This window comes from Microcebus murinus, chromosome 8 (assembly GCF_040939455.1).
Source record: "Microcebus murinus isolate Inina chromosome 8, M.murinus_Inina_mat1.0, whole genome shotgun sequence".
NCBI classification, from domain to species: Eukaryota; Metazoa; Chordata; class Mammalia; order Primates; family Cheirogaleidae; genus Microcebus; species Microcebus murinus.
In genome coordinates this window covers 106,639,227-106,666,554 of record NC_134111.1, presented here as the reverse complement: position 1 = coordinate 106,666,554, position 27,328 = coordinate 106,639,227, and the positions used below count along the sequence as shown (strand labels likewise).

Here is a 27,328-nt window from a genome sequence, read left to right as displayed (position 1 = left end):
GCCTCCTGACGCCTTACCACTGGGATGCAGGCCCTGCCAGCTCACACCGGGCTCTCAGCCTGCACACGCCTGGGCCCTGCTGAGAAGGCCCTTCCTGCCCGCCCCAGGCCTCCTGCACTTCGCTGGGATCCCCACACCCCTGCAGGAGGCCTGCAGATCCGCCTGCGTCTCTGTGCCCACCCCCTGCGCCTCTGTGGGGTGGGACTGGGCCCCCAGTACACCGGCCACGCAGAGCAGGAGCGGCCTCGTGTGGGGTGTCTCTGCTCCCTGCGGGGTGGGCCTCCTCTCCCCGCCTCCTGCAGGAAGCCTTCCTGACCCGCCGCTCACCCAGCTCTCACCCAGCCTGTCCCACGTCCCTGCCCAGAGCAGTGCAGATGTGGGAAGCCCCGCTCAGCCTCTGCTCAGGACTCACAGGTCCCGGGGGGGCTGGTGTCACGGCCCCTCCCCACCAACGCAGGGCCGCAGGACTGGCACAGAAGCGTCCTGAGCCACCAGACCCGCTGGACCAGGAGGGCACACGGGCCACCCAGCGGGGCGGGCGCAGTTGGGGTGATATGGGCCATTTTTGAAGAAAGGGGGAGACCCCCAGGAGGGGGAAGGGAGAAGGTCCCAAAGGGATCAGCAGTGGGGGGGGGGTCCGGGCAGCCAGGCAGGGGCAGGAGACAGAGCAGAGCCCAAGGGATGAGTGGGGAGGCATGGGGTCGCGTGGGGCCTCGTGGGGCGTGGAGCTGCGGTGCAGGCGAAGGGCAGCGGGGTGCACTCGGCGGGACGCACTCCGTCTCCGTGATGGGAGGGGGACGTCCAGGACTGGCCCAGCCGGCACCCAGACAAGGGGGAGGGTGCATTCAGGATCCGAGGGGGCGGCCTGGACAAGGCAGGCTTTGTCTGGGGGACGCCTGAGCTTTCTCTCTCCCGCTGGAGGGGCTCATGGAGTGAGGGGGCGCGCCGCTGGCCCCGCCCCAGCCGCCACCGGCCCCGCCCCCTCACCTTCCCAGGAGCCCCGCGGACGCCTCCAGCCCGAGGGCCTCTCGCGCGCGCGCCTGGTCCCGTGCGCGCTCCTGCAGGTCCCTCCGCGAGGCGCGCAGCTCCCACCGGCACTCGGACAGCTGCGCGCGGAGCCCGGCGGCCTCGGCCTGCGAGGACTCCAGCCGCACGTGCAGCTCCTGCCCGGTGGGGCAGCAGCGTGAGGCCCTCTGCCCCGCAGACCTTTGCCCCCAGGGCCCAGCCAGGGCTTCCGACCCCCCAGAGAGGACCCTGGTGAGGCCGTGGTCGCCTCCTCCCGGGGCGTGGGGCTCGGTGGCAGGGCTGTAAGGGCGCCTCAGCGGAGGGTGCCCCTGGGCTGCACCGCCCACCTGCTCCCGCCGCCGCCGCCTCCCGATGGCCGCCCGCACGGCCCGCAGCGCGGGGTCCAGCGTGGCTGGGGGCCGGGTCGGCAGTGGGGACCCCTCCTGCTGGGGCGACGTGGGGCGCAGGGGGCTCCGCAGCTCCTCCCCCTCTGTGCTGCGGCTCCAGGCCAGCTCCGGGCACCCGGCGTCGGCCTCGGCCTCCTTCCGGGCACAGAGAGGAAGGGTTGCAGGGGACAGAGACCGCAGGGCCACGCCTCGGGACACCCGAAGGACAGCAGACAGGCCCGCACCTCGGTGACGCTCGCCAACGCGCGCCGCAGGGACCAGACTTCGTCCCTCAAGCGGTCCTCCGCCACCTGGCCTCCACTGCGCTGGGATTCCTGAAGGGGGGGGGCGCTTCTCAGCGAGGCAGACAGACACCCCCGCGCACAGCCACCCGTGTCCCGGCCCCACGCACCAGTCTCTGCACATCCGTCTCCAGGGAAGCGATGGTTCTCTGCTGCTGCCTGTTTTGCTCTGTGAGCTTCTCCACCAGCTGCGTTTGCTCGCAGAGTCTGGGGAGAGGTCGGCGGGGCATGGGGTGGGGGCCCTGAAGAAGAGGCCCTGGCTCTGTCTAGACTCCCACTGGCATTGACCTCTTTGCTGGTGCTGGGGCGACCCTCTGGGTGGGCCTCAGTCCCTTGGTCAGACCACATGCCTCTCCCACTATAGAACCTTCAATGGCTCCCACTGTCTCAGGAGTAGAGAGCAGGCCCCGAGTTCAGCATTCAAGGCCCACACCCTGACCCAACTCTCCAGCCTGACGCCAGTGGCTGCCTGAGGCTCTGCCCCATCCGTGCGGCACTGCAGATGGCGTGCTCACCGCCAGGCCTTTGCCCCAGCTGGTCCCTCTGCCTGGAACACCTCTGTCACAGCCAGTGAGTGGCTCCCCCATGGCACCTGGGTCTCCCTTCCCTCCGCCCCAGATCACCTGGCCCAGGCCCTGGGCGCTGCCCCAGCAGGCTGTCTGGGTCCTCTGGGGCTGAGTCGGGTGTGTTTGACTCGGTTGGCCCCTGAGAGTGGGGAGGACTGTGCCTGTCAGCCCTGGCCCCCAGGTTCTGTGGGAGCAGCTCGTGGCCAGCAGGTAGGCCTCACTGGGGGGGGGGGCTGCCTCCCCGTTTTCTACTGCAGCTGCTCTTGAGAGACTTCTGAGCTCCAGGTATGGGTTTGTGTCCGGAACCTTCTATGCTTACTGTGAGGCCCACAGACCGGGGCAGGAGTGGGCCTGGCCCCTCTGCCCACCTCAGATTCTTTCTTTTCCTTTTTTGGAGACAGAGTTGGGCTAGAGTGCCGTGGCGACGTCACAGTTCACAGCAACCTCAAACTCCTGGGCTCAGGCAATCCTCCTGCCTCAGCCTCCCGAGTAGCTGGGACTACAGGCATGCGCCACCATGCCCGGCTGATTTTTTTTCTATATATTTTTAGTTGTCCAGATAATTTCTTTCTATTTTTATTTAGTTAGAGATGGGCTCTCGCTGTTGCTCAGGCTGGTCCCGAACCCCTGAGCTCAAATGATCCTCCCACCTCGGCCTCCCAGAGTGCTGGGATTACAGGTGTGAGCCACCGCACCTTAAACCATTTACCTAAGACAAGTTCCCAGCCCTAGAAGAGGGTCCTGCTTTTTTTTGAGACAGTCTTACGCTGTCACCCAGGCTAGAGTACTGTGGCGTCAGCCTAGCTCACAGCAACCTCAAACTCCTGGGCTCAAGCCATCCTCCTGCCTCAGCCTCCCGAGTAGCTGGGACAACAGGCATGCGCCACCATGCCCGGCTAATTTTTTGTATATATATATATTTTTTTTAGCTGGCCAATTACTTTCTTTCTATTTCTAGTAGAGACATGGTCTCGCTCTTGCTCAGGCTGGTTTCAAACTCCTCCTGCTTTTAGACCTGAAAATTCCACTTCTGGGAGCCAACCACAAGGTTCCTTGAAATCCTCAACATGAGGGGCATCCTCACTCCTGCTCCCAGGGGACTGGCTCGGGGTCCAGGCCTCCCGCCTGAGAGACGTTCTGTGGCCACTGGGAGAGTGATCATGGACGGGAGTGCCACAGTCGACGTGCCCTGGGGTCCGAATGTCGGTGCACGTCGGGGACCCGCACTGCACGCGAGTGACGCGGCTGCACTTTGGGAAACAGCTGCTCGGCAGGCTGGGGGGTGCAGGGGTGCCCCTGACCCTCTGGCCCTCCCCTGTGGGCCTGCTGGCCGGGAGCCCACCTGGCCAGGACCCACCTGGCCGGGACCCACCTGGCCTGCAGCGCCACCTTCTCCGCATCCCAGCGGCCCTGCAGCTGCAGCATCTCCCCGACCTTGTCCCGCAGCTGCTGCCCCAGGGCGCCGCCCGCCGACAGCCGCAGGTTGCAGTCGAGGCTCAGGCAGGCAGTGCGCAGGCGCCGGGCGGTCCTGGCCGCGTCTGCCCGCATGTCGGCGAGACCCCTGGGGACAAGGGGGCACCTGCGGCTGAGCCTCGGGACACGCCTGCGGGTCCAGCTGGGAGACGCTGGCCTGGCTGCCCTCGGGGGAATCCCACCTGGGCCATGACCAGCTGTGAAGGTGGGTGTGCAGGGTCAGCTGGGAGGGGCAAGCAGGGGTGCAGGGTCAGCTGGGGAGGGACAAGCAGGGGTGCAGGGTCAGCTGGGGAGGGACAAGCAGGGGTGCAGGGTCAGCTGGGGAGGGACAAGCAGGGGTGCAGGGTCAGCTGGGGAGGGACAAGCAGGGGTGCAGGGTCAGCTGGGAGGGGCAAGCAGGGGTGCAGGGTCAGCTGGGGAGGGACAAGCAGGGGTGCAGGGTCAGCTGGGGAGGGACAAGCAGGGGTGCAGGGTCAGCTGGGGAAGGGCGAGCAGGGGTGCAGGGTCAGCTGGGGAGGGGCGAGCAGGAGTGCAGGGTCAGCTGGGAGGGGCGAGCAGGGGTGCAGGGTCAGCTGGGGAGGGGCGGGCAGGGGTGCAGGGTCAGCTGGGGAGGGGCGGGGAGGGGTGCAGGGTCAGCTGGGGAGGGGCGGGCAGGGGTGCAGGGTCAGCTGGGGAGGGGCGGGCAGGGGTGCAGGGTCAGCTGGGGAGGGGCGGGCAGGGGTGCAGGGTCAGCTGGGGAGGGGCGAGCAGGGGTACAGGGGCAGCTGCGGAAGGGCGAGCAGGGGTGCGGCCAGGCTGGGCAGGACGAGCCTCATTTTCCTCGTGTGAAAGTGGGGTGCTGTACTTTGAGGGCTACCGAGGCAACACCAGGACAGGCCCGTGTGGGGTGCCGAGCAAGGACCCCATCCAGGCAGGTGGCCATCACAGTGCCTGTCACTGCTCTGCTCCCCACCCCCCGCCCCCCCCCAGGTCCCCTGCTGCGCATGTGTGCTTGTCCCTCCCCTGCCCTGGCGACCACTCCCGCCCACCTACCGCCACCAGCCTGTGAGGGACACAGAGCAGACCCACCGGGAGCCCAGTGCCCCTCCCCCTCCACGGTGGGCGGGGCCCCAGGTGGGCGGCGGCACTCACCGCTGGGTGGCCGTGCGCAGCTCAGCCAGGTGTGTCCGCAGCGCCGAGGCCTGTCTCCACAGCAGGAGGAAGTCCCGGGGCCGCCTCCGGGTCTGGAGGCAAGAGGCCGTGTCCACTCGGGCGGGCCGGACGCACCCTCCAAGCCCGCTCTCTCCCCGACGCCCCGCTGGGCCGGCTCCGTGGGGCTGGAGTGGGCCGGGCGAAGCCAACCAGGTCCCGAAGCCCTCGTGCCCCACAGGCAGGGGAGCCCCAGGCCCCCACCCGGGGGACAGTGCTGTGTCCCCCCTCCAAGGAAGGGACCACACCCTGGTTCCCACCGGGGCAGCCCCCGTGCCGGGCGCCCCACCGCTGAAGAGCACGGCCCGCTGGGGGGTGAGTGCTGGGGCTGGGGCCCAGGACCAGAGCTCCCCTGCTGGGACTGGCACACAGGGCAGTTCCTGGTCTGCAGGGATCTGACGTCCAGGCGCAGGCCTGGCACCCTCAAGGTTTGGGGGAGACAGAAGCAGAGGGAGGGTCTCCACCCGTAGCCCACGGTCTAGCACGGAGGGCAGACGGGGCAGCGGCCTGCTGAGCCGGGGCAGGGCGGATGGGGCTGCAGTGAATGGGGGTCTCTCTGTGGGGCAGGAAGGGGCTGGGCCGGGGGTGCTCAGCGGTTCCAGCCGTGCGGAGAACTAGGCTGAGGCCCAGCAGGCTGTCGGGGTCCCCGCACCACCTTCCTGGCCCCCACCCCGCAGCCTCCTGCACTCTGACCTCTGGGGCCCCAGCAGGGACAGACGCCCGGTGCTTTCCCGAGTTCCCGCCCCTCCCGGCCTCACCCACACGCCCCTGTGTGCTTCAGATGTCAGGCACACCCACCTCCCGCCCGGGCAGCCCACACGGCCACCTCTTCCTCGGGAAGCCTTCGCTGACCCTCGCGCCCAATGCCACCTCTGAGGTCACCCTCGGGAGCCCAGTGACGCCTTGCTGTGCACCTGCTGCAGGGCACGGCTCCCGGCGCCTGGCACTCAGAGGTCACGCTGGCTGCAGCCACGCCACCTCCCACCCTCCCCGGTCCTGACCGCCTACAGGGCAGGGTGAGACACCTCCCCACGGCACAGAGGGGCGGGCACCGGGGCTGACCTGCCCCGACAACACGCCACATTCCAGACTCAACTTCTGGACGCACCGCTGGGCTGGCCAAAGCGGTCAGGAGCACCAGGCGGGAACTGGGGACTTCGGAGCACCCAGAGGAAGGGAGGAGGTTTCTCACCAAACTCGGCAACCTGAACACCGGTTTCCTTGACCAAAGGGGCTCAGGGCAAAGAGCTGAGTCTAGGGCCACCCCAAGTGTGACCCATGTGTGGGTCAGGCTGCTGCCCCAGGAACTTCACTCTCAGTACAGTATGCCAGAGGTGGGTGAGCTAGGGGAGAACTGGCATACCCTCTACACATGTGTGCACATGCCCATACATGTATGCACACACACACGTATGCTCACATACACGAATGCACACATACATGAATGCACACATACACGTGCCCCTGCAGTAGACTGTGAGGAAAAATGCCCGCCTAGAACGCTCAACAGAGGAAAACAATCTTCCCTGCGGTTCTGGAACCACAAGTTGGACTTCGCACAGTTTGCAGCCTGAATTCACACAACCTGGGTGGTCTCAAAAAAATCCCAAGCTGAAAATCTCCTTCCACGTGGCCCCGGAGACTGTCAGAGACGCCAGGCACCCATCGGAAGCAAATAAAAATCCTGTCTAGGAAAGACTACGACATTCACCCCAGGTTTTGAAGAATTTTTCACCAAGTTCCAAGGAAAATAAGCAGCTTTCAGCTGAAAGATAGCAAGTCACCAAAGACACAAGGAAGCAAACAAAGCACCACGATCGAGAGCCAGCGGAAATAACAGAGTCGGGCCTCGGAAGACTTCACGTGTTGGGACGCCTGACAGATGCAAAATCCCCCGTGTTTAACGTGAGCCAACAAACAAACGAGAGGCTTGAAAACGTGAGTTAAGGGGAAGATATTTGAGGAAGAATCAAAACTGAACTCTTAAAGATAAAAAACAGTATCTGGAATTTAACCCTCTTAGGGTGGCGGGCGGAAATATCAGCTTTTGTGTTTGGGGCAAAAAGTGCAGCAGGTGGATATATCGGCTCCTACGTAGACCACTGGGGAAGCCACAGGACCCCACAGCTGGGGAGAGACCCTCAGCGCAGCCAGACGAGAGGACAAATTACCTTCACCGGGTGGCGGCCGGCACCGGAGCCTGGACGCCGACCTCTCCCCGGCCACAGCGGAGCCGGAAGACAGAGAAAGGGGATCTTTAAAGTGCGGAGAGAAAACACCTGTGGCCAGTGAAATGTTTGCCAAGGACAAGGAGATGACAAAGACCCCAGGTGAGCTCGGGGCTGGCTCCTGCCAGGGCACTTGTCTGCCCGTGGCGGAAGCTGCTACCGTGACCAGCCCAGCAGTGCACGGACGGCGACCGGGCCGTGGCGGACGCCACCTGTCCAGGTATCTCGTGCCGGGAGGCCAGCCTCAGAGATCACCTGTGACGACACACACGGCTCTCAGGGATGCTCCAGCACGGGAGGGTGCCCCCCGCCCCGCGCCTCAGTTGGCTGGCCGGGTCTGCAGCTGTGCAGGGCCCGGGCAGTGAGGTCAAACCTCCACCTTGTCCAGGGACATGGTGGACGTGGGGAGGGCAGTTGAGGCCCAGCACACGGCCGCCTCCTCCGGCCTCTGCCCCCACCTGGAGGAAGCACGCTTTCCAGGCGGCTTCGGCAGAGAAACCTGGACAACGGTGCGTGCAGAGTTTGCAGACCCCGATGGAGGGCTGTGGGGACGCCTGCGGCCCCTTCCGGGACTGCCCCAGCAGCAGACCACACGGGGGTTGCTCGAGACCACACCTTTGGGGGTCCCACATTCCCACATCCCCTGACCGGGAGCAGGGCCGTGAGCACCCGGACGCCTCCGTCCTCTGGGGCTGTGCCCAGACGCCCACACGGCTCGAGCTCTCAGTGGCTGTGAGAGGGCGGGGGGCCGGGGGGGGGGCCCTGGCGTCCAAGTGCTGTGTGTGGCCAGTCTAAAACAGACTGAAACAGGATCCGCACTTTCCACCCTGCTGACGCGTGGGCACTTCCCATCTCTGAGAATAAGCGGCCTGAGGGAAGGGGGACACGGGACCCGCACTTTCCACCTCTCACAAAGGCCAGCTCCGAAAAATTATTCCCGAAAGGATGGTGAATGGGGCCACCTTTCTTGAAGTTAAGAAAGGAGTGTGACCAGGAGCCAGGCCCACGAAGACCGCCTGCCTCTGAACTCAGGGGGTCCACGCCAGAGCCGGGATGCGGCCACGTGCCTCATTCGTGGGGTCCTGCGCCCGTCTCTCACACGGGGAGGGGACCGGGGAGTCCCCCGCTCCGGGGACTCCTATGGCCAAGCCGGGTGCGGGACATGGCGTGGCGGCAGGGGGCCGTGGTCTTGCCCCCAGGAGGGACGGCCGCCGAAGCCAGTGCACCTCTCCCGGTCCCTGCCCCCCAGCCACGTGCACCCCAGCAGCCGGCCGCCCCGGGGTGGGCGGGCGAGAGCCGGGGCGCACCTCTCTCTCAGCCCCGCGCCTCGGGTCCAGCTCCCGGCGCAGGCGGAGCGCCAGGCCGGTCGTCCACGCCAGCTCCCGGGCCAGGGCGTCGTTGGCCCTCTGCATCTGCGCCAGCTGCTCCCGCAGGAGGGCGTTGACCTGGGACAGGCCGGTGCTCCTGCACAGACAGAAGCAGCCGCGTTGGCGCGCGGTGGCCTCTCCTTAGGCAGGTGCTCGGGGTCCCAGCCCCCAAATCAGGGGTCAAATGCAGCCCCGAGACCCCGGGCCCGGCCGCCCCCACAAGTGGTGCAGCGCTGACCACCCGCAGTGGCCTCACAGCGGCCCCCAGACCAAAGGCCAGCGTCAGGGTGGCCCTCCCAGGTGCCAGCCCAGTGCCTCGGTCTCCCCACATGCCCCTGCTCTCCTGGCTCTGCCCCCATGGCCTCGGATGGTCCTCAACGCCCAGGACGAGGTGCAGAGGACGGAGGGAGGAGCCGTCTGGGGGTGGGCAGTGTGCGGGGCAGTCGGGACCCCGGGAGGGGAGTGGCCTCTCCTGAACCCCGGGCCGGTGCCCACCAAGAACGGGTCTACACGGGCTGCAGGCAGGGACCCCAAATGCACCGAGGAGACCCGACTGGCCTCGGCACCTCCCGGCCAAGGGCAGGGCCACGGCGGGTCACTCCCCGCTACTCTGAGGTCCTCGGGCATCAGCCTCCACTTGGGTCATTTCCCGTCACAACAGGGTTTCACAACGTTCCTCCGCACTTTCGTTCCTTTCCCAGCACCCCCAGGGTGGACAACTGTGAGATTTTTCCACAACTGCTCACCCTCCCGGCCCTGGGAGACGGGGCTGGGGGGCTCAGCCCCTCCCAGCTGCCCTGCAGAGAGCGGCTGGGGGGCCTGAGGACAGGGTCACTGCTGGGAGTGATGGGGGTACTTCTGGGGTGCTGGGAAAGTACTGGGGCTGGGTCAGTGTTGGGGACCCAGGATTGCTGCTGGGGGCTGGGTGGGTGCTGGGGGCTGGGTTGGTGTTGGGGTCAGAGTTGGTGCTGGGGCCTGGGTGGGTGCTGGGGGCTGGGTGGGTGTTGGGGTCAGTGTGGGTGTTGGGGGCTGGGTGGGTGTTGGGGTCAGGGTCGGTGTTGGGAGCAGGGTGGGTATTGGGGGCTGGGTCGGTGTTGGGGTCAGGGTCGGTGTTGGGGGCTGGGTCGGTGTTGGGGCCTGGGTGGGTGTTGGGGCCTGGGTGGGTGTTGGGGGCTGGGTCGGTGTTGGGGGCTGGGTCGGTGTTGGGGACTGGGTCGGTGTTGGGGGCTGGGTCGGTGTTGGGGGCTGGGTCGGTGTTGGGGGCTGGGTCGGTGTTGGGGTCAGGGTCGGTGTTGGGGGCTGGGTCGGTGTTGGGGGCTGGGTGGGTGTTGGGGTCAGGGTCGGTGTTGGGGGCTGGGTCGGTGTTGGGGGCTGGGTCGGTGTTGGGGTCAGGGTCGGTGTTGGGGGCTGGGTGGGTGTTGGGGGCTGGGTCGGTGTTGGGGGCTGGGTGGGTGTTGGGGGCTGGGTCGGTGTTGGGGGCTGGGTGGGTGTTGGGGGCTGGGTCAGTGTTGGGGGCTGGGTGGGTGTTGGGGTCAGGGTCGGTGTTGGGGGCTGGGTGGGTGTTGGGGTCAGGGTCGGTGTTGGGGGCTGGGTGGGTGTTGGGGTCAGGGTCGGTGTTGGGGGCTGGGTCGGTGTTGGGGGCTGGGTGGGTGTTGGGGGCTGGGTGGGTGTTGGGGGCTGGGTCGGTGTTGGGGGCTGGGTCGGTGTTGGGGGCTGGGTGGGTGTTGGGGGCTGGGTCGGTGTTGGGGTCTGGGTCGGTGTTGGGGTCTGGGTCGGTGTTGGGGGCTGGGTGGGTGTTGGGGGCTGGGTGGGTGTTGGGGGCTGGGTGGGTGTTGGGGGCTGGGTGGGTGTTGGGGGCTGGGTGGGTGTTGGGGGCTGGGTCGGTGTTGGGGGCTGGGTGGGTGTTGGGGGCTGGGTGGGTGTTGGGGGCTGGGTGGGTGTTGGGGGCTGGGTCGGTGTTGGGGGCTGGGTCGGTGTTGGGGGCTGGGGGGCTGGGTGGGTGTTGGGGGCTGGGTCGGTGTTGGGGGCTGGGTGGGTGTTGGGGTCTGGGTCGGTGTTGGGGGCTGGGTCGGTGTTGGGGGCTGGGTCAGTGTTGGGGGCTGGGTGGGTGTTGGGGTCAGGGTCAGTGTTGGGGTGCAGGAGCCCCCAGGCACAGTGGCGTCACCGCCTCTCGGCCATGGCTGTGTTTCCGCGGCCCTGACTGCCCCCACCGGGCCTCACCTCTGCTCAGCGTCCTCCAGACGGCCGAGGGCCTCCTCCAGGTGTGTGCTGTGCTCCAGCTCCGACCTCCGCAGCCGGGCCTCGGTGGTCTCCAGCCGGGCCTGCAGCTGGAGAGGGCGTCAGCCTCTGGTCTGGCCACTCCTGGACCCGGGGGCAGGGCAGGGGCGTCTTCCCAGCCCGGGACAGCAGAGGCAGGGCTGGTCTGCTAAGGCTCAGGCCCTCCACACGGGGGCCGGACGGCCGCCACCACGCCTGCCCCGTGCCCAGGGCCCGTGGCGGAGGAGGGGAGGGCAGGGGCTCACGGGGCTGAGGTGGGTCCTGTCGGGGACAGAGTGAGGCAGCCTGAGTGTGGCTGGCCCCGTGGGAGGCAGGGCTCGGGGTCACTGTAGCACGCCCACCGTTCACTCACAGACGGGTAAACTGAGGCTCGGGGCCCAGCTGCCAGGTTGCCCAGCTGCAGGGCAGGGGTGCACTCTTGGGCCCCCCAGAGAGTGAGTGGGCCTGGGGTCTCCCAGAGTGGGCCTCCTGCCCGTGCTCACACCTCTGCTCCCAGCACCCGTCCAACAAGGATGGAGATTGTGCCCACCGCAACGGGCAGCCAACAGCCCGGCCACCGACCCAGGCTGTGCCCTCGGGGGTCCGGCAAGGGGGCTCCAGGCCCAGCAGCCACAGCTGAGCCACGGGGCACTGCCCGGGGCCACGCTGCCACCACTGGGGCTGAAGCCTGAACCCAGGGCCCAGGGAAGCGTGTGCCCGGCAGGACAGCAGGACAGTGGGATGGCGGGACGGCGGGACAGTGGGATGGCAGGACGGCGGGACAATGGGATGGCAGGACGGGGGGGACGGGGAGACATGTGGCAGCACCAGGCTCTGCTGCCACCAGAAGCAGGAGAAGGGGCCGGAGGAGCTGCGTGGGGTGGGGGCTGGGAGTGCAGCCCAGGATGGAGAAGCCCAGGCTCAGCCACGCCCGTCTTGGGGCGAGGCCCAGTGCCCCCCACCCCGGCACTCACACCTGCTGAGTGCGGACGCCGAGCCGGCCTGCCCGGGTGCCGGGTGACCGGGTTCAGGTCTGACTCACACGGCTCCCTGGCGTGCGCCAGGGCTTCTGCGGCCGCTATTCCCACCGGCCTGTTCCCAACAGCTCCCACCCCCTGCTAGGAAGATCCCCCCACCCCCGGGCCTGGCCCAGCCACAGAGGGATGGGGGAAGGGCAGCTTGCAGGATGCAGGGGGGGCTGTCAGGGTGGGGTGGACCCTCACGGGCCTGCCCTGGGGGCCCCCGGGGGTGAGGGTGACCATGGAAACGGGTGTTTCCCGTGCAGGGCTCGGGCTGTTGCAGAACGGGGTGGCGGGAAGTGGGGGGGCCTGGGCCCTCGAGGGCAAGGACGCCCCCATCCTGGAAGCCCTCCCGATCCCTCAAGGGCAAGGCCCCCGGTCACTGTTCACACGGCCAGGACGGCCAGGTCTGGCTCAGGTGTGCCTGAGTGAGCATGGCCCGCTCTGTGCCTCAGTTTCCTCTATGGAAAGTGGGGTTTTCTGTCCTGCCACATGGGGGGCTCCGGAGACAGCGAGGATGGGGGCCTTCCCAGGAGAGGCCGAAACCCTGAGCCCCCACCCCATGGACTGGCACCCCTCACCCCACACCTGCTCCTTGCCCCAGGAAAGAGGTTCTGGTCTAGTGAGTTTCTTCACCTTTCTGCCTCGGTTTCCCCATCTAAACAAAGGGAGGTGGCCCTCCCCAGCCCCACACTTTATACTAGATACGTCCAGAAGACACTGCGGCCACAAGGGGCAGAGGCGCAGCCCCCCCGCTGCTGCCCAGCCTGTCCCCGAGGTCTGAGTTCTGAGCCTCGGCTGTCCGGGAGGCCTGGGGACAGGCGGAGCCACTTCTCCGTCTGGGGGGGCCAACCCCCCTGGCTTCCCTCCTCCCACCGGCGGGTGTGGGCTCCATGCTGATGCCGGGCTGGGCACCCCCAACCTGGGGGTGAGCACTGACCAGGGACCCCAAGGGCTCCCGGAAGCTGGGGGACAGAGACCCAGGGGACATGCTGGTGGCAGGGAGAGGCCTGGCACCTGTCCTGTCCTGCCCCCACCCCCGGCCTCCACTCCCCCATCTGGTGCCAGGGCCTGGAAGTGCGCGGCCAACACAAAGTCCTCCCTGGTCCCCACAGGTCCCCACAGGTGCGGCCATCAGTCCCACAGGCGGTGACCCCTCACCCAGGGCCGGGCTGCCCCTGCCGCCCGCCGCACGCCAGCGGCTCACACTCACCCGCTCGCTGACCGCGTGGTACCTGCTGGCGAGCTCGTCCCGCTCTGCGCCGGTCTGGGCCAGCAGGTCCCCGAGCCGGGCCAGCTCCTGCTGCAGGAGCTCCTGCTCCTCCCGGGCCCCGGCCACCGAGGCCGGCGGCTCCCGCAGCCCTGCAGGCACCGCACCGGGTCAGCCTGGGCGGCCAGACCAGGCCCCCCAGCCCCAGCCCTGCACGCCGTCCACGTGGGGGGCCGTGGGCCGAGCTGTCTCCTGCGAGGGGCACAGCTGTGCCCTGGGGTCCCGACGTGGGGAGGTAGATGTCACGCGCTGGGCCCTCCTTCCTCTCCTGCTGACGGGCATCGGCGTCTCCAACCCAAGCACGGGCCCGTGCCAGGCCGAGACCCGGGCCAACCACGGCAGCGTGCGTGGGGTGACGGGACGCTGGTGCCCACCCTGTCCTGGGAAGCAGGGACACCTGCTGCTTCAGGGCAACAGGGTCCCCGGGTGACACAGTGGCACAACGGGCCGCTCTCTCCTCGGCACATGCATGTGGGCTGCCCGGGTCCTGCGGGGGACCTGGCTGACCCTCGCAACGGAAGGGGCCGGGCCCGGCACAGGGGGCGTGAGCACAGGCAGGGCCAGGCAGCCTGACGCCTCTGTCCTAGTGAGGGACTGCGTCCCCCAAGAGCCAGGTCCTCAGCCTAAAAGTGTGACAATTGGGGGCAGCTCTTGGGGGCCTTTGGGACAAAGGTCAGCGGGGGCCATGTCTGTGCCCTCTGTGTGTCCACTTTTAGGACTTTCACTCTAGTAAAAAGTGGAATACCGAACAAAGTGAGGCTCGGGGTCACAAATGTGTCACATAGGCAAAGGCAGCCCTGGCTCACGTGGCCCCTGGGGCCCCAGGCGAGTGGCTTCGGTGTCCAGGCAGCACCCAGAGGACCTCGGGGAGGGGTGGTTCTGCTCCCTCCACACGCAGAGACACGGGTGCAAGGGGCCAGCCGGCCACAGGACAGTCCCCGGGTGGTGGTGGCTCCCCGGGGTCCCCAGGCCGTCCCCACCCCTTCACCTTGGGGCGGCTCCTCGGCCAGGCTGCCGGCCACGATCTCGCGGATGCGGGCGGGCACGGGGGCGGGCGGGGCTTGCCGGCCTTCCCTGCCCACGGTCAGCGCCCGGTCTTCTCTGCTGGCCGAGGGGCCCAGGACGGCGTCCTCCAGCCTCTGCAAGACACCCCAGAAACAGCGGGGGTGGCAGCCCCCAGACAGCTGCCAGGGACCCCCCAGGCGCCCACTGGAGTTAGGGGGACTACCACAGGGCCACCCCAAGGCAGCAAAGTGCCCTGGAGAGGAAGAGGTGAGGCTGGGCGGGTCACCACGGTGAGTGCCTTGGTCCCCACGGGTAAAGCAGGGTGGGACCTGTCCCCTGGCGCTGGAGGTCGCACAGCCCCTCTGCGCAGTGGGGTCGAGGGAGGGGCCTGGGCCCCACCTGGGGGGTCACAGAGCCCATGTGGGGGAGGGGCAGAGGGACTATCCTCTGCCAGTGCCCCTCCCACCTCCCTCTAGGAAGGCCCCATCCATGGGGCACGTGTGGCCCCTCGGGAGGGCAGGGCAGGCCCCAGGGCTGCATGCACAGTCGGGTGGGGGGGGTGCCCTCTCCTCCCACCCCTGCTGGGCTCTGGGCAAAGCCTTGGGTGTCTGGCTCAGGCAGAGGGACTGCCAGGGCGGTGGGGACGGCCGCCTTCCCAGGCAGGTCCTGAGCGGCTGAGCTGCCAGGGACGAGGCCCGAATGGGCCTGAAAGTAGGCAGGAAATTCCGGGGTTCCAGCTACCTGAGACTGGTGTTTGGGGTCTCGGGCTCCAAGTGGCATTTTGCCAAGGAGGAGCCCAGGGCAGGACCCTCGTGCAGGGGATAGAGCACTCTGCAGCACGGTCCGCCCCAATCCAGCCGGAGCCCAGGAAGACCCCCCCCCCCCAGCAGGCAGGTCCACAGTGGCCTGGAGGGCGTCTGGTCCCACAGTGGAGGGTGACTGACGCCTGCCTGGGCGTCCCGGGAGAGGGGTCCACTCTCAGAGGCTCTCCGGGGCGGCAAACCAGACCCCTCCCCAGGGCCCCAGGCAGAGCTGGAGGACCCCCCTCATGGTCCTCCCAGCCACAGGTGCTCCCCGTTCTACTTCCCCAGGTGTTCCTCCAGCAGGTCCTGGGGGGTGACCACTCTGCGGCCTCCTACCGCCCCTCTTCTCCCTGCACCCTCTGACCTCCCCTCCGTGTGCCCCTGGCTCTGACGCTCAGGCCCAGCCTGGTGGGTGGGTGGCTTCCTGGGCACACCCTGCCCCTGCCCCTGTCCCTCTCACCCCGTCCTCCTCCCCCCCGGCAGCGGCTGGGCAAGAGCCTCTGGGGAGTGAGCCCCGGTCATGGCGCGGGGCCTTTCCGGGGAGAAGGGGGTGCGCGCTCTGCGCCAAGCAAGCACCCAGGTGCCAGCCGCCCCCACCCTCCCGTCTTCCTCGAGAGGCGGGCTGCGAGGCGCTCAGCCATCCATTGTGCCCGAGCCCCACATTTTGCACAGGGGAAACTGAGGCCCTGCGGGGCGGCCAGAAGCACCCAGGCCCCTCCCAGGCCGGGAAGGCCTCCGCGGCCGCCTGCCCGGCAGCTCCCGCCCCCCGCGCTCCCCCGGGCATCCGCGGCGCCACCGCTAGCGGGAAGGCAGCGGCCGCGTAAACTTGACTCATTCCTAGCATTTACAGAGGGTCACTTATTAGCCGGGCGTCCCGAGAGGCGCTGGGGCGTAATGGGTTCCAGCTGCGGCCGGGCGCGGGCGACGCCGGGCAGCCGAGCAGGGGCGCGTCCTGGGCGGGCCGCCCCGCCTCCTCCTGCCTCCTCTCCCACCCCCTCCTGCCTCCTCTCCCACCCCCTCCTGCCTCCCGCCCCGCCCCCTCCTGCCTCCTCCCCCACCCCTCCTGCCTCCTCCCTCCTCCCCCACCCCCTCCTGCCTCCCGCCCCGCCCCTCCTCCCTCCTCTCCCCACCCCCTCCTGCCTCCCGCCCCGCCCCGCCCCCTCCTGCCTCCTCCCTCCTCCCCCACCCCCTCCTGCCTCCCGCCCCGCCCCCTCCTGCCTCCTCCCCCCACCCCCTCCTGCCTCCCGCCCCGCCCCCTCCTGCCTCCTCTCCCCACCCCCTCCTGCCTCCCGCCCCGCCCCCTCCTGCCTCCTCCCCCACCCCTCCTGCCTCCCGCCCCGCCCCCTCCTGCCTCCTCCCTCCTCTCCCCACCCCCTCCTGCCTCCCGCCCCGCCCCTTCCTGCCTCCTCCCCTAAACCCTCCTGCCTCCTCCCTCCTCCACCAGCCCCTCCTGCCTCCCGCCTCTAAACCCTGGTGCCTCCCTCCCACCCCCTCCTGCCTCCTCCCTTATCCCCTCCTACCTCCTCCTCCAGCCTCTCCTCCCTCCTCTCCCCTCCCCCTCTGACCTACTCCTCACACCCTCCGGCCTCCTCCCCTTCCCTCGCTCACCCCTCCTTCCTTCTCCCTCCTCCCCCAACCCTTTCCTCCCTCCTCCCATCCACACCCCGGGGAGGGGACGCTGGGGTGTGAGGGCAGGCCCATCCCACCGTCCCGGAATCACCCCGAGAGAGCAGAGGGCGAGCGGGGGCGGGCGGGGCTCCACCGATGCCGCCCCCTTCCACCCCCCCTGGGGTCTGCCGAAGCCACCAGCGCGCAGCCACCTTCAGCTCTGCAGGTCTGGGGATGACCCCGGCTGTGACCCGGCCTCCTGGGGAGCCTCAGCAGGTTGGAGGGACACTAGGGCTGGACGTCGCTTTCCCGAAGACCCCAGACCCACAGTGCAACCTGGCCTCCTCCCTGCCTCCTGCCCCAACACCACGCTCAGTCAGCCTCGGGGAACACCCCAAGGAGGTCACAGCGCCTCCTGGAACCACTGCCCCCCTGAGCCCCTGCTGCCCCTCCCCCATGCAGCTGTGTGGCGGGGACAGCCCGCGCCTTCGGGGAAGGTGGGCTTCCTTACCTGCCCTCCCCAGGATCGGAGCAAGACTCCTGGCTAAGAACTGGGCTGGGGCCCCTGCTAGGCCACCAACAGGCTGCGACCCTAGGTGTGTCACCTTGCAATCTCAGGTCCCCCTCTGCAAAATGGGGGTGGGTTGGTAATCCAAGCCCTCCTGGGTCCCAGAGCCGCAGTGGGGGGAGCGTGTTCCAGCTCTGCTGAGGGTGCAGGTGGGCTGGGTAGGTCCCTGCTGGAGCCCAGGTTGAAAGGGGCTGGGCGGGGGCCTGGCACAGGTGCCCCCACTCACCAGCCAGCGGAAGAGGAAGCCGCTTGAATCCCACCTGGAGGCAGATGCCCCCCTACTGTTAAAATCAGAGTTGTCTGGGGGCCGTCGGGGCCTGCACCTTTGTACTTGCCCGGGGGCTCAGAGTCTACAGCTGAGCCCTCACCCCTTGTCCCCTTCCCTATCTGGGTCTTGGCCCACAGATCCCAGAAAGGTGGGCTCTGAAGTGACCTTATCCTACTCCATGCTGTTGGTGGGGAAACCGAGGCCAGGGACTGGACTCCAGCTCTGAGGGGCAGAGATAGTGCCCACCCTAATGGCCCATCACCCGCACAAAAGGACCAGCCCCGTGGACAGATGCCACCTGCGGGCAGGGCACAGGGGAGCCTCAGGCCTGCACCAACCTGCCCCACCTTGCCTGCAAGCCACACCCTTGCCCCAACCTGGAACCCCAATCCCTGTACCTGGGCATGACCCTTCCAGGTGCCCCTCCCAGACCCAGGGGAGTCAGAGCTGTGGCGGGGAATCCAGACACACACCCCCACCAGCACCTGGCAAAGCCCCCCAAGTTGGGGAAGGTCAGGGGCCCACTGGAGCCCAGACCCCAAGGTACACCTCTTGTACCTTTCTGCCCGCACACCTGCCTGAGCTGGGAATGGGGGGGGCATGGCCAGTGTGACTCCGCCCACTCCCCAGCAGGGGTGGCTCCTGGGTGGTCTTGTCACCCAGTTTCCAGGGCCTGGGGTGGCAACTGGCCAGGAGCCGAGCTCAGTCAATGCCTGAGGCCTGAAGGAGTGCCGGGTGCTCTTGGCTCAGGGCTGGGTCTCACCTGGGGACTGGGGCTGACAGGTGCAGAGGCGTCTGGACAGGTAAGCATGGCAGCTTTTGCACGACCCAGGATGCCAGTGCAGGAGGCAACAGAGTGCAGCCCCTTGGGGCTGGTCTCCCCTGTGGGCGCCTTGCACGGTGCCGGTGCAGCTAAACAGTCTGAGCCCAGGGACTGCGAAAGCCACAGTGTGAAACCTCCGTGGCCCCCCTGGGGGCAGGACCCCCCCTGGGACTCTTTCAAAGCCCCAACTCTGGGCGGCTCCTTTGAAGACCCGCAGGGCTCTTCGTGTGGCTGGGGGTGGGTGTGGACACAGGGACTAGCAGGCCCCCGGTGTGGCAGAGCGTGGACACCCACAGGAAGGCAATGTCACTACTTCCCCTTGCTCCTGGCCGGGCCAGTAACCCGCCTGGTTCCTCCTGACCTCTGGGCTGCTCAGGGCAGGGCGGTGGACAGCCCAAGCCTGGTCCCCAGGCGGCAGGAGGATGGATTTGCAAGAGGAACCCAGCAGCTGCTGGGACAGAGGAAGGTGCAGCTCTCCCACACCTGGATTCCAAGTTAGGGAGACGCCTGGGTGGACGAAGGTGGATCCAGCCACGCCCAGTGGCCGGCGGAGAGGACACCGAAACCTCCGTGTAAAATCACCACGGCGTCCAGCGGACGGCCCCAACCCACCCAGGACACAACCTCAGGCCCCGCCCCCATGGTAGGAGCAGGGCTGCATGAGGGGAGTGTGGCCAGCTGCCGGAGATGGGCGGGCGAGCCCAACAGTGCCACCGTGTGGCTGTGGGGGGCACTGCCGGGGTGGCCCTGCCCTGCTCCTGGGGAATTGAGGCTGGCAGGAGGGACACCTGGGGTGCAGAGACCTGCCAAACATCTGCTTGTCCATTATTGAGGCCTGGGTTGGAGGCTTCGGCCTCCACCAGGTGGGAGGCAGTGAGGCTCGGCCCGCTTCGGACCTGCTCAGGGTGGCCCACTCCCCGGCAGGACCCCGCCCTTGGGCCTGTGCACCCGCCATGGTGGCTTCCGACAAACCCACCCCGTGCCAGGGGGTCTGGGCTCAGCCCGAGGGCAGGCGCCTCTCCCCAATCCGTGCCCACCCCGGGCTGAGCACCTGGCACAGAGCGGGCCAGTCCTGGGTGGCCCCCACGCGCCACCCTCTTTCCTCCGTCTCCCAGCCCAGCTTGGCTGCAGCCACTGCCATTTCTGTCCCTGGGCACTGCCTCGGCCCTCCCTACAGTCCTGGGGGTGGTGTCGGCCCCCCAGGGGCAGGCATGTCTGAGGACAGGCCTCCAGCCAAGCCCGGGGCCTCGTCCGCCTGTGGGGAGGGCCCAGGCTGGGGGCCCCGCCAGGCTCCGTTTCCGTAGGAAAAAGAGCCGCTGTGGGTCTGGGCTAACACCCGGCCTCCGAAATGCTGTTTTTCTGCAACTGCTCAATGCACGTCTCTGTGTGTTTGTGGGGACACCCCGGGGCCCCGGGCCTGCACCCCAGGAGCAGGGACGTGTTCCTCGTGGGCGGCAGTTCCTTCCTCAGCTGGCGATAAATCCAGGCTGCTCCTCAAGGCCGGGCGTCGAGGCAGAGCCTGCCAGGTCGGGCAGCCTCTCGTTCCCTGTGTGTCCCGGCACGCTGCCTGGCACACGGACAGGCTCAGACATGGCTCCCGGCACGGATGGCTGAACCTGGCTGGACACGCCTAAGGTATGAATCACTAACTGCAAAATGACTCATCCCGAGGAACACTCAGGAGGGTGAGCACCCTGTCTTTCCTGTCTGCCGTGGCGTCCCTGGGGCCCACACGGCTTCCAGGGGGAGGTGGCGTTCCAGATACGTAAGAGCCCACGGCCGCAAGACATGGCACAGGTGCCCTGTGGTGGGGGCAGCAGAGGCCCAGGTGAAGGCCGAGTCTCCGAAGTCAGGGTGGGGCACGGGGGAGGAGGGCGCGGCCGCAGGGGCACTGGGCAGGGGAGGCAGCCGGGGCTGTGCCATGCCGGCCCTGAATGTTCTGTTGAGGAACGGGGGGACTGGATCTTGGACCGGGGTCGGCAGGGCTTCCCGAGCAGTGGACGTGGCCCGTCTGGTCAGCACAGCAGCCTGTCTGGCCAGGACAAGTGGCTGGAGGCTCGGAAATGGGCCGGCTTCCATTTCCACTGGCCAGAGAGCAGTGTGGGGTGAGGGTGACCTCGCCCCGCCCCGGCCCGGCCACTCTGAAACCGTCCCCTGCTCCTGTCCGGTGGGGGCTGTGCACTCTCAGACCTGTGACCCTCAGTGTCTTTTGTGCACTGGTGAGATGATGGGTGGCTGAGGGCCCCTAGGTAGCTGCGGAGTGGGGCAGGTCCCCGGAAAGAGCTGCACGATGAGAGGGTTAGAACTCGCAGCCCGACCCCCTGACCTCCAGGGAGGGGAGAGGAGCTGGTGGTTGAGCCAATCACCAATGGCCAGTGACTGAATCAGTTGTGCTACTTAGTGAAGCTGCCTTAAAAACCCGAACTGCCGGGGCTGGGAGAGCTCCCGGGCTGGGTGTGCTGGTGGGGGTGAGCCCAGAGGGGCACAGAGCCCCCCACCTGTCCCTCCTGCCACGCCCTGTGCACCTGTTCACCTGCCATCCTGGTTCCATCCTTTACAGTGAAGTGGCAGGCAGGTGACTGCTGAGCTGTGAGCGGTTCTAGCAAATTCTCCAACGGGAGCAGGGGCGTGAGGGTCTCGTGTGTAGCCAGCCTGTCGGAAGTGGGGCAGCCCGGTGGGTCGAGCCCTTGCCCTGGGCATCTGCGCCAGCCCTGCGCAGTCAGAGGTGGGACTAAAGTGAACGGCGGGACACCAGTTGGCGTTCAGAGAGCTGGAGCCATGGTCGGTGCCGGGAAAACCCACAGGCTCGGGCTCAGAAAGGGTGAGAGTGAGAACAGTTCATGCAGAGGATGCCTCGTTGGGGGGAGAAGCGTACATTAGAGACAAGAAGAGTGTGGGAGTGGATAATCGTGCAGCTGCTGCAGAGAACAGTGGGACGGTTCCTCAAAACATTAAATATGGGGCAATTCCATTTCTGGGCGTATGCCCAAAGGGATGGAGCGTTGAGTCTGGAAGGGAGTTATACGTCCACATTCATGGCAGCGTTATTTACAGTGGCCAGCAGACAGGGTAACCCCAGTGTCCCTGGACAGATGAACGGGTAAACAAAACGTGCTCTGCCCACACGGTGGAGTATTATACAGCCCCGAAAAGGAAGGAAATCCTGACACGAGCTGCCGGACGGATGAGCCCCGAGGACATCAGGCTTAGTGAAGTAAGCCAGGCATAAAGGACAGATACTGTGTGATTTCAGTGACGTGTGAGGTCCCCAGAGGAAGCACATTCACAGGGACAGAGAGAAGAGTGGTGGGTGCAGGGCTGGGGGAGGGGTAGGTGTCAGCGTTTAGTGGGGACAGAGTTTCAGTTTGGGACGAGGGAAGCTCTGGGGACAGGTGGTGGTGGCGGTTGCACAGCAGTGTGAAAATGCTTGATGCTACTGAACTGTACTTAAAAAATCATTAAAATGGGAAATCTTGTGTTATCTATTTTCCCACAATTAAAGAAAAAATAAATTTGAAAAAAGTAAAGGTTGAAAGTCAATGAGCTAATAAGCACACCTCTGAAAAAGTTAGGCAAACAGCAACCCCAAAGAGGTTAAAAGCAAGGAGATAATAAATAATAAACTAATGAATAACGTATAAACTAATGTATCGACTAGTTAGCGTATAAACTCATGAAATAGAAAGTAATGATGCCATGAGGAGGCCCATAAGGGACCAGCGTCAGAGGTGACAGCCGGTTCCAGGAACCGAGTCACCCCATGTCCCCAGGACTCTCTTGGATTCAGCACTGAAAATCTTGAGTCCTGGGAAACCGGCCTCAATCCCCGGCAAACGGCGCCGGTCAACCCTGTCAGCCCCTGCAGATGCTCGGGAGGCTGCAAGAAGACACTACGAACAACTTTCGCCGTTAGAAACTTTAGATATGATGGACAGATTCCTAGAATAATACCATTAATCAGAGCGTAACCCAAACAAACAGAGCCTAGCGACCAAAGCAACTGAGTCCAGAGTCGGAAATCTCCCCGTCCACACTCCTTGTCCCGGCCCCGCCCCCCAGACACCTGTGACCCCCAGCCCGTGTCATTTCCGGGGCCTCTGCACGCCCCAAGCCCGGCTTGTTCACCCCGGGGGGGTGGGGGGGCAGGTTAAGGAACCGTTTCCAAAGCTGCCCCTCCATGTCCGGCGCCGGCTCTGGGGTGCTGGGAGTTCTGGGACACTCCCAGAGGTTGCTGGAGGGTCACAGGGAGGGGGGCGGCTGTGGCAGAGGGGTGGGTGCTAGGAGGGCTCCTCCAGGGTAGGAGCCGGCACTGCCATCGTGGGGAGGCTCCTCAGGCTCAAACCGCACCCTCCAGGGCCCAGGCTGCGGCTGCGGGGGCCGGAGGGTCCCTCTGGTTCCTGCGTCCAGTCTGGACGGGCCTATCTGGGCATCTCGTGGCGCCGTCTGCTGCCTGCTCACCTGGCCTAATTGCTCCAAGATCTCAATCACCGCAGTGCAAATAGCAGGTGTCGGCAGGCGGGCAGAGCTGGCCTCGCTTGGGCTACACATGGCTTTCGGGTGAGTTTCCCAGGGCCAGTGGATTGGGGGGCAGAAGCGCAGCTCCGCCGTGGTTGCCCAGCACCATGCTCACTGCCGGATGTCAGCCCATCCGGTTGGTTTCTCCCTCAAACCTTCTGGTAACCACAGCAGCTGGTTTAGCCCTGGAGCCCCGGTGCTGGGAGCACCCTGTGCACCCTGTCGTGGGCACCCTCCCTGCCTCTGTCCTTCGTCCTGTTGGAGCTGGACAGAGCTGGCTGAGCTCCAGGGGATAGTCACGCCACCTGGGCACCCCACCTGGGCACCCGACCTGGATATCCCACCTGGGGATCCTACCTGGGCACTCCACCTGGGCATCCTACCTGGGCATCCTACCTGGGCACCCCACCTGAGCATTACAACTGGGCATCCTACCTGGGCACCCAACCTGGACATCCCACCTGGGCATCCTACCTGGGCACCCACCTGGGCATCCTACCTGGGCACCCCACCTGAGCATCCCACCTGGGCATCCTACCTGGGCACCCCACCTGAGCATCCCACCTGGGCATCCTACCTGGACATCCCACCTGGGCATCCTACCTGGGCACCCCACCTGAGCATCCCACCTGGGCATCCCACCTGGGCACCCAACCTGGACATCCCACCTGGGCATCCTACCTGGGCACCCCACCTGGGCACCCCACCTGGGTGCCCCACTGGGCATCTCTTTCATCTTGTTGTGTTGTCATGATCTGTCCGTGCGTGTGCGTATGTGTATGTGTATGTGTGTGTGTGTGTGTGTGTGTGTGTGTGCACAATGACTCTACAGTGTTAGTCACCTGGCGCCAGCTGTGGCCATCACTCCTTTCCAGCGACTGGTATTGTTTGGCCGGGGCCCTGTCAGCCCCTAGGGCACGGCTCGAGGTCTGAGGGCCGGTGAACAAACAGCCCTGAGTTGGTGGCCCTTCTGCGCGCTGGGCTCCCCGAGGCAGCAGCGACGGCACTGCAGGCGGGGGTGTCAGGACCGGGCAGCAGAGGCTCTGGGGGTGGGGAGTGGCAGGGGCATCGGGAAGATTCTTGCACTGCCGCGGTGCTGTGGTCTTGTGCATGCGTGAAGAGAGTCTGGTGCCCACAGGACACATACTGGGGACACACCGCATGTGCCCCTGAATGGGCATCGTGGGAAACACCTGCCCCTGGGAGCCCCGCCAGCCCCCACGCCCTGCCGAGAGAGCAGTGCAGGAGCCGGCAGAGTGTCAGTGCCAAGGGCCGGCGGTCCCTCCCCAGCCCCACGGTGCCGGCTGCAAACCTGACAGCCCGAGCCCTGCGGCAGGGAGCGGGGAAGGCTGTGCCCCAGCTGTCTCCCGAATGGAGGCTGCCTTAGTGAGTGTGTATGAGTATGTGCGTGCATGTGTGTGTGCCCTTGAGTGAGCATGCGTGTGTCTGCATGTGCCCATGAGTGTGCATCCGTGTGCATGCACCCATGAGTGTGCATTCCTGTGTGCATGTGCCTGTGAGTGTGCATTTGTGTGTGCCTGTGTGTGCATGCACTGTGAATGTGCATGCACCATGTGTGCATGCGCTGTGAGTGCATGTGTGTGTGTGCATGTGCGTGTGTGTGAGTGTGCTGTGAGTGTGCATGCACATTCTTGCTGAACATAGGAGCAGGTGGAAAGTAGCCCTGGGAGCTAGCAGGTGTGGCCTGGCCGCTCCCCTCTGTGCAGCGTCCCTCCAAAGTGCCCTTGGGACCTGCCGTCAGGCGCACGGGGCGGCGGCCACCCCACTGACCTGGGTCACGGCGTCCAGCCCCCGGCCACTCCACTGACTGACCAGGATCACAGCATCCAGCCCCCGGCCACCCCACTGACCCGGGTCATGGCGTCCAGTCCCCGATCACCCCACTAACCTGGGTCACGGCGTCCAGCCCCCGGCCACCCCACTGACCCCGGTCATGGCATCCAGCCCCTGGCCACCCCACTGACCCGGGTCACGGCGTCCAGTCCCCGATCACCCCACTGACCCGGTCATGGCGTCCAGCCCCCGGCCACCCCACTGACCCGGGTCACGGCGTCCAGCCCCTGGCCACCCCACTGACCCGGGTCATGGCGTCCAGCCCCCAGCCACCCCACTGACCCCGGTCATGGCGTCCAGCCCCCAGCCACCCCACTGACCCCGGTCATGGCGTCCAGCCCCCAGCCACCCCACTGACCCGGGTCACGGCGTCCAGCCCCTGGCCACCCCACTGACCCCGGTCATGGCGTCCAGCCCCTGATCACCCCACTGACCTGGGTCACGGCGTCCAGCCCCTGATCACCCCACTGACCCGGGTCACGGCGTCCAGCCCCCGGCCACCCCGCTGACCCGGGTCACGGCGTCCAGCCCCCAGCCACCCCACTGACCTGGGTCACGGCGTCCAGCCCCCGGCCACCCCACTGACCCGGGTCACGGCGTCCAGCCCCCGGCCACCCCACTGACTGACCAGGATCACAGCGTCCAGCCCCCGGCCACCCCACTGACCCGGGTCACGGCGTCCAGTCCCCGATCACCCCACTAACCTGGGTCACGGCGTCCAGCCCCCGGCCACCCCACTGACCCGGTCATGGCGTCCAGCCCCCGGCCACCCCACTGACCCGGGTCACGGCGTCCAGTCCCCGATCACCCCACTGACCCGGTCATGGCGTCCAGCCCCCGGCCACCCCACTGACCCGGGTCACGGCGTCCAGCCCCTGGCCACCCCACTGACCCCGGTCATGGCGTCCAGCCCCCGGCCACCCCACTGACCCCGGTCATGGCGTCCAGTCCCCGATCACCCCACTGACCCGGGTCACGGCGTCCAGCCCCTGATCACCCCACTGACCCGGGTCACGGCGTCCAGTCCCCGGCCACCCCACTGACCCGGGTCACGGCGTCCAGCCCCCGGCCACCCCACTGACCCGGGTCACGGCGTCCAGCCCCCGGCCACCCCACTGACCCGGGTCACGGCGTCCAGCCCCCGGCCACCCCACTGACCCGGGTCACGGCGTCCAGTCCCCGATCACCCCACTGACCCGGGTCACGGCGTCCAGCCCCCGGCCACCCCACTGACCTGGGTCACGGCGTCCAGCCCCAGCGGGGACTGCGGGAGGGCGTTCCCTTCGCCGGGCTCACTGGAGGCAGAGCTCATTGCGGGCCAGAGAACGCCGGGGCTCGGCTGCAGGTGAGTCTCCTGCTCCCACCTGTCCGGCCGGGACGGTCCTCAGCGTGCGGCCCCGCCTGCGTGGCACCTGGCTCTGCTGTCCCGAGTCCTCCCGAGCCTGGGTGCCCCGCTGCCCCGAGTTCGGTTGGTGACCGCGTGGCCAAGCGAGCCCATGGACGTTGCTCTGGCAACCGAGACGCCGAGGGCTGGGTTTCCCTGGAAACTGGAGTCCAGGACCCCGTTGCCATGGGCACTGAGGAGCGCTGTTGTCTGGAAGCGGTTTTCCCCTCGCCCCGGCAACCGGGAGACGCCTGGGCGAAGCTGTCCACCTGAGCAGGACTCCGGGGAGGGGCTGGCCCTCCCCACCCACCCCTCCCACAGCCGCGCAAGGTGGGGGGGTCACGGGCTCGCTGGCCACACACCAGCGCTGGCAATGCGCAGATCGCCGGGCCCCTTGGTCTGCAGTCATAAACGGTGACTCTAAAGTATTTGCCAAAGAACTGAGGGCTCAGTAGCATGAGGACATGATGCAGATGGTAAACTGAGGCCTGGAGAGGGAAGCCACCTGCCCAAGGAGCACGGGAAGCCTGTCTCCCTGAGCTTGCACCTGGACGGGCCCTTCTGGAGCCTGACGCCCCCCCCCCCCGAGCCTTTTGGGGCGTCCTGCCCCGTGAGTCCCACCCTTGCTGTGTGAGTTGCATGTCTCCCCCTCCCTGGACCTGTAGAGAGCTGGCAGCGGCTCATAGGGGGTTCTTCAGTGGGGGGTCTGCAGTGGGGGGTCTGCAGAGCTGCCTCTCGCTGTCCCTGCTGGGGCAGGTGCCAGGTGTCCTCTGGGTGCCAGGGCAGGACGTCCCACAGGGGAGGCCATCCCTGCAGACCCAGACACTCGCTCCCTGCCTGCTGTCGTGCCAGCACCCCCTGACTTTCCACGCTGGGGCCTCCCTGCGGCTGGCAGGAGCCCTCGGGAAGGTGCAGCCGCAGAGGTGGGCCCTGCAGCCAGGAGCCACTGTCCCTCCTCTGACAAAGGCCTGTCCAGTGGCTCGGGGCCTGGGGCACATCCCCAAGGCTCCCAGAGACCTGGGTCCAGCCCAGGAGGGCCCAGGCCATGGAGGTGGCGCTCAGTGGGCCAGCACCTGTCCCTGGTCCTGCCTGACGGGCCCAGGCCACTTCCTCAGGACCGACATTCGGGAAGGGAGCCGTCTGTGCCCAGAGGCAGCTCTCCCCAAGAAACTCCTGTGCTCCGGGGTCCCCCGTACCTGACTCCTGAGAGCACGATTGTGAGGCTGCCCCACGCAGGGCCAGGCCAGGTTTTCTGGCCAGACACAGCCCCCCTGGGCAGCCAGGGCTGGGGTTCACCGGACCGTTCCTTGGGGGGTCAGGGGCTGGGCCAGCGCCTCTCACCTGGTGCCACCGGGCCAGCACTGACCTCTGGCTCTAGGTCTAGACCCCAGGGAACCCACGAAAGGCCCGGGTCCCTCCCTGTGCAGCCCCCCAGGCCCT

At 66.9% G+C, this 27,328-nt stretch overlaps 1 protein-coding gene across 1 annotated transcript in view; it reads right to left on the bottom strand.

Moving 5' to 3' along the window:
- Positions 1-24,757, bottom strand: part of CROCC2 (ciliary rootlet coiled-coil, rootletin family member 2) — a 72,607-nt gene extending 47,850 nt beyond the window's left edge. The window contains 16 exon segments of the mRNA XM_076005403.1: positions 413-483; positions 988-1,163; positions 1,353-1,547; positions 1,804-1,900; positions 3,632-3,820; positions 4,864-4,947; positions 8,436-8,612; positions 10,736-10,842; positions 13,004-13,152; positions 13,458-13,460; positions 14,049-14,464; positions 17,798-17,895; positions 18,076-18,246; positions 23,493-23,693; positions 24,442-24,516; positions 24,749-24,757. Of these exon segments, the coding sequence (XP_075861518.1) occupies positions 413-483; positions 988-1,163; positions 1,353-1,547; positions 1,804-1,900; positions 3,632-3,820; positions 4,864-4,947; positions 8,436-8,612; positions 10,736-10,842; positions 13,004-13,152; positions 13,458-13,460; positions 14,049-14,464; positions 17,798-17,895; positions 18,076-18,246; positions 23,493-23,693; positions 24,442-24,516; positions 24,749-24,757 (2,218 nt within the window).
- Positions 24,758-27,328: the final 2,571 nt, after the last annotated feature.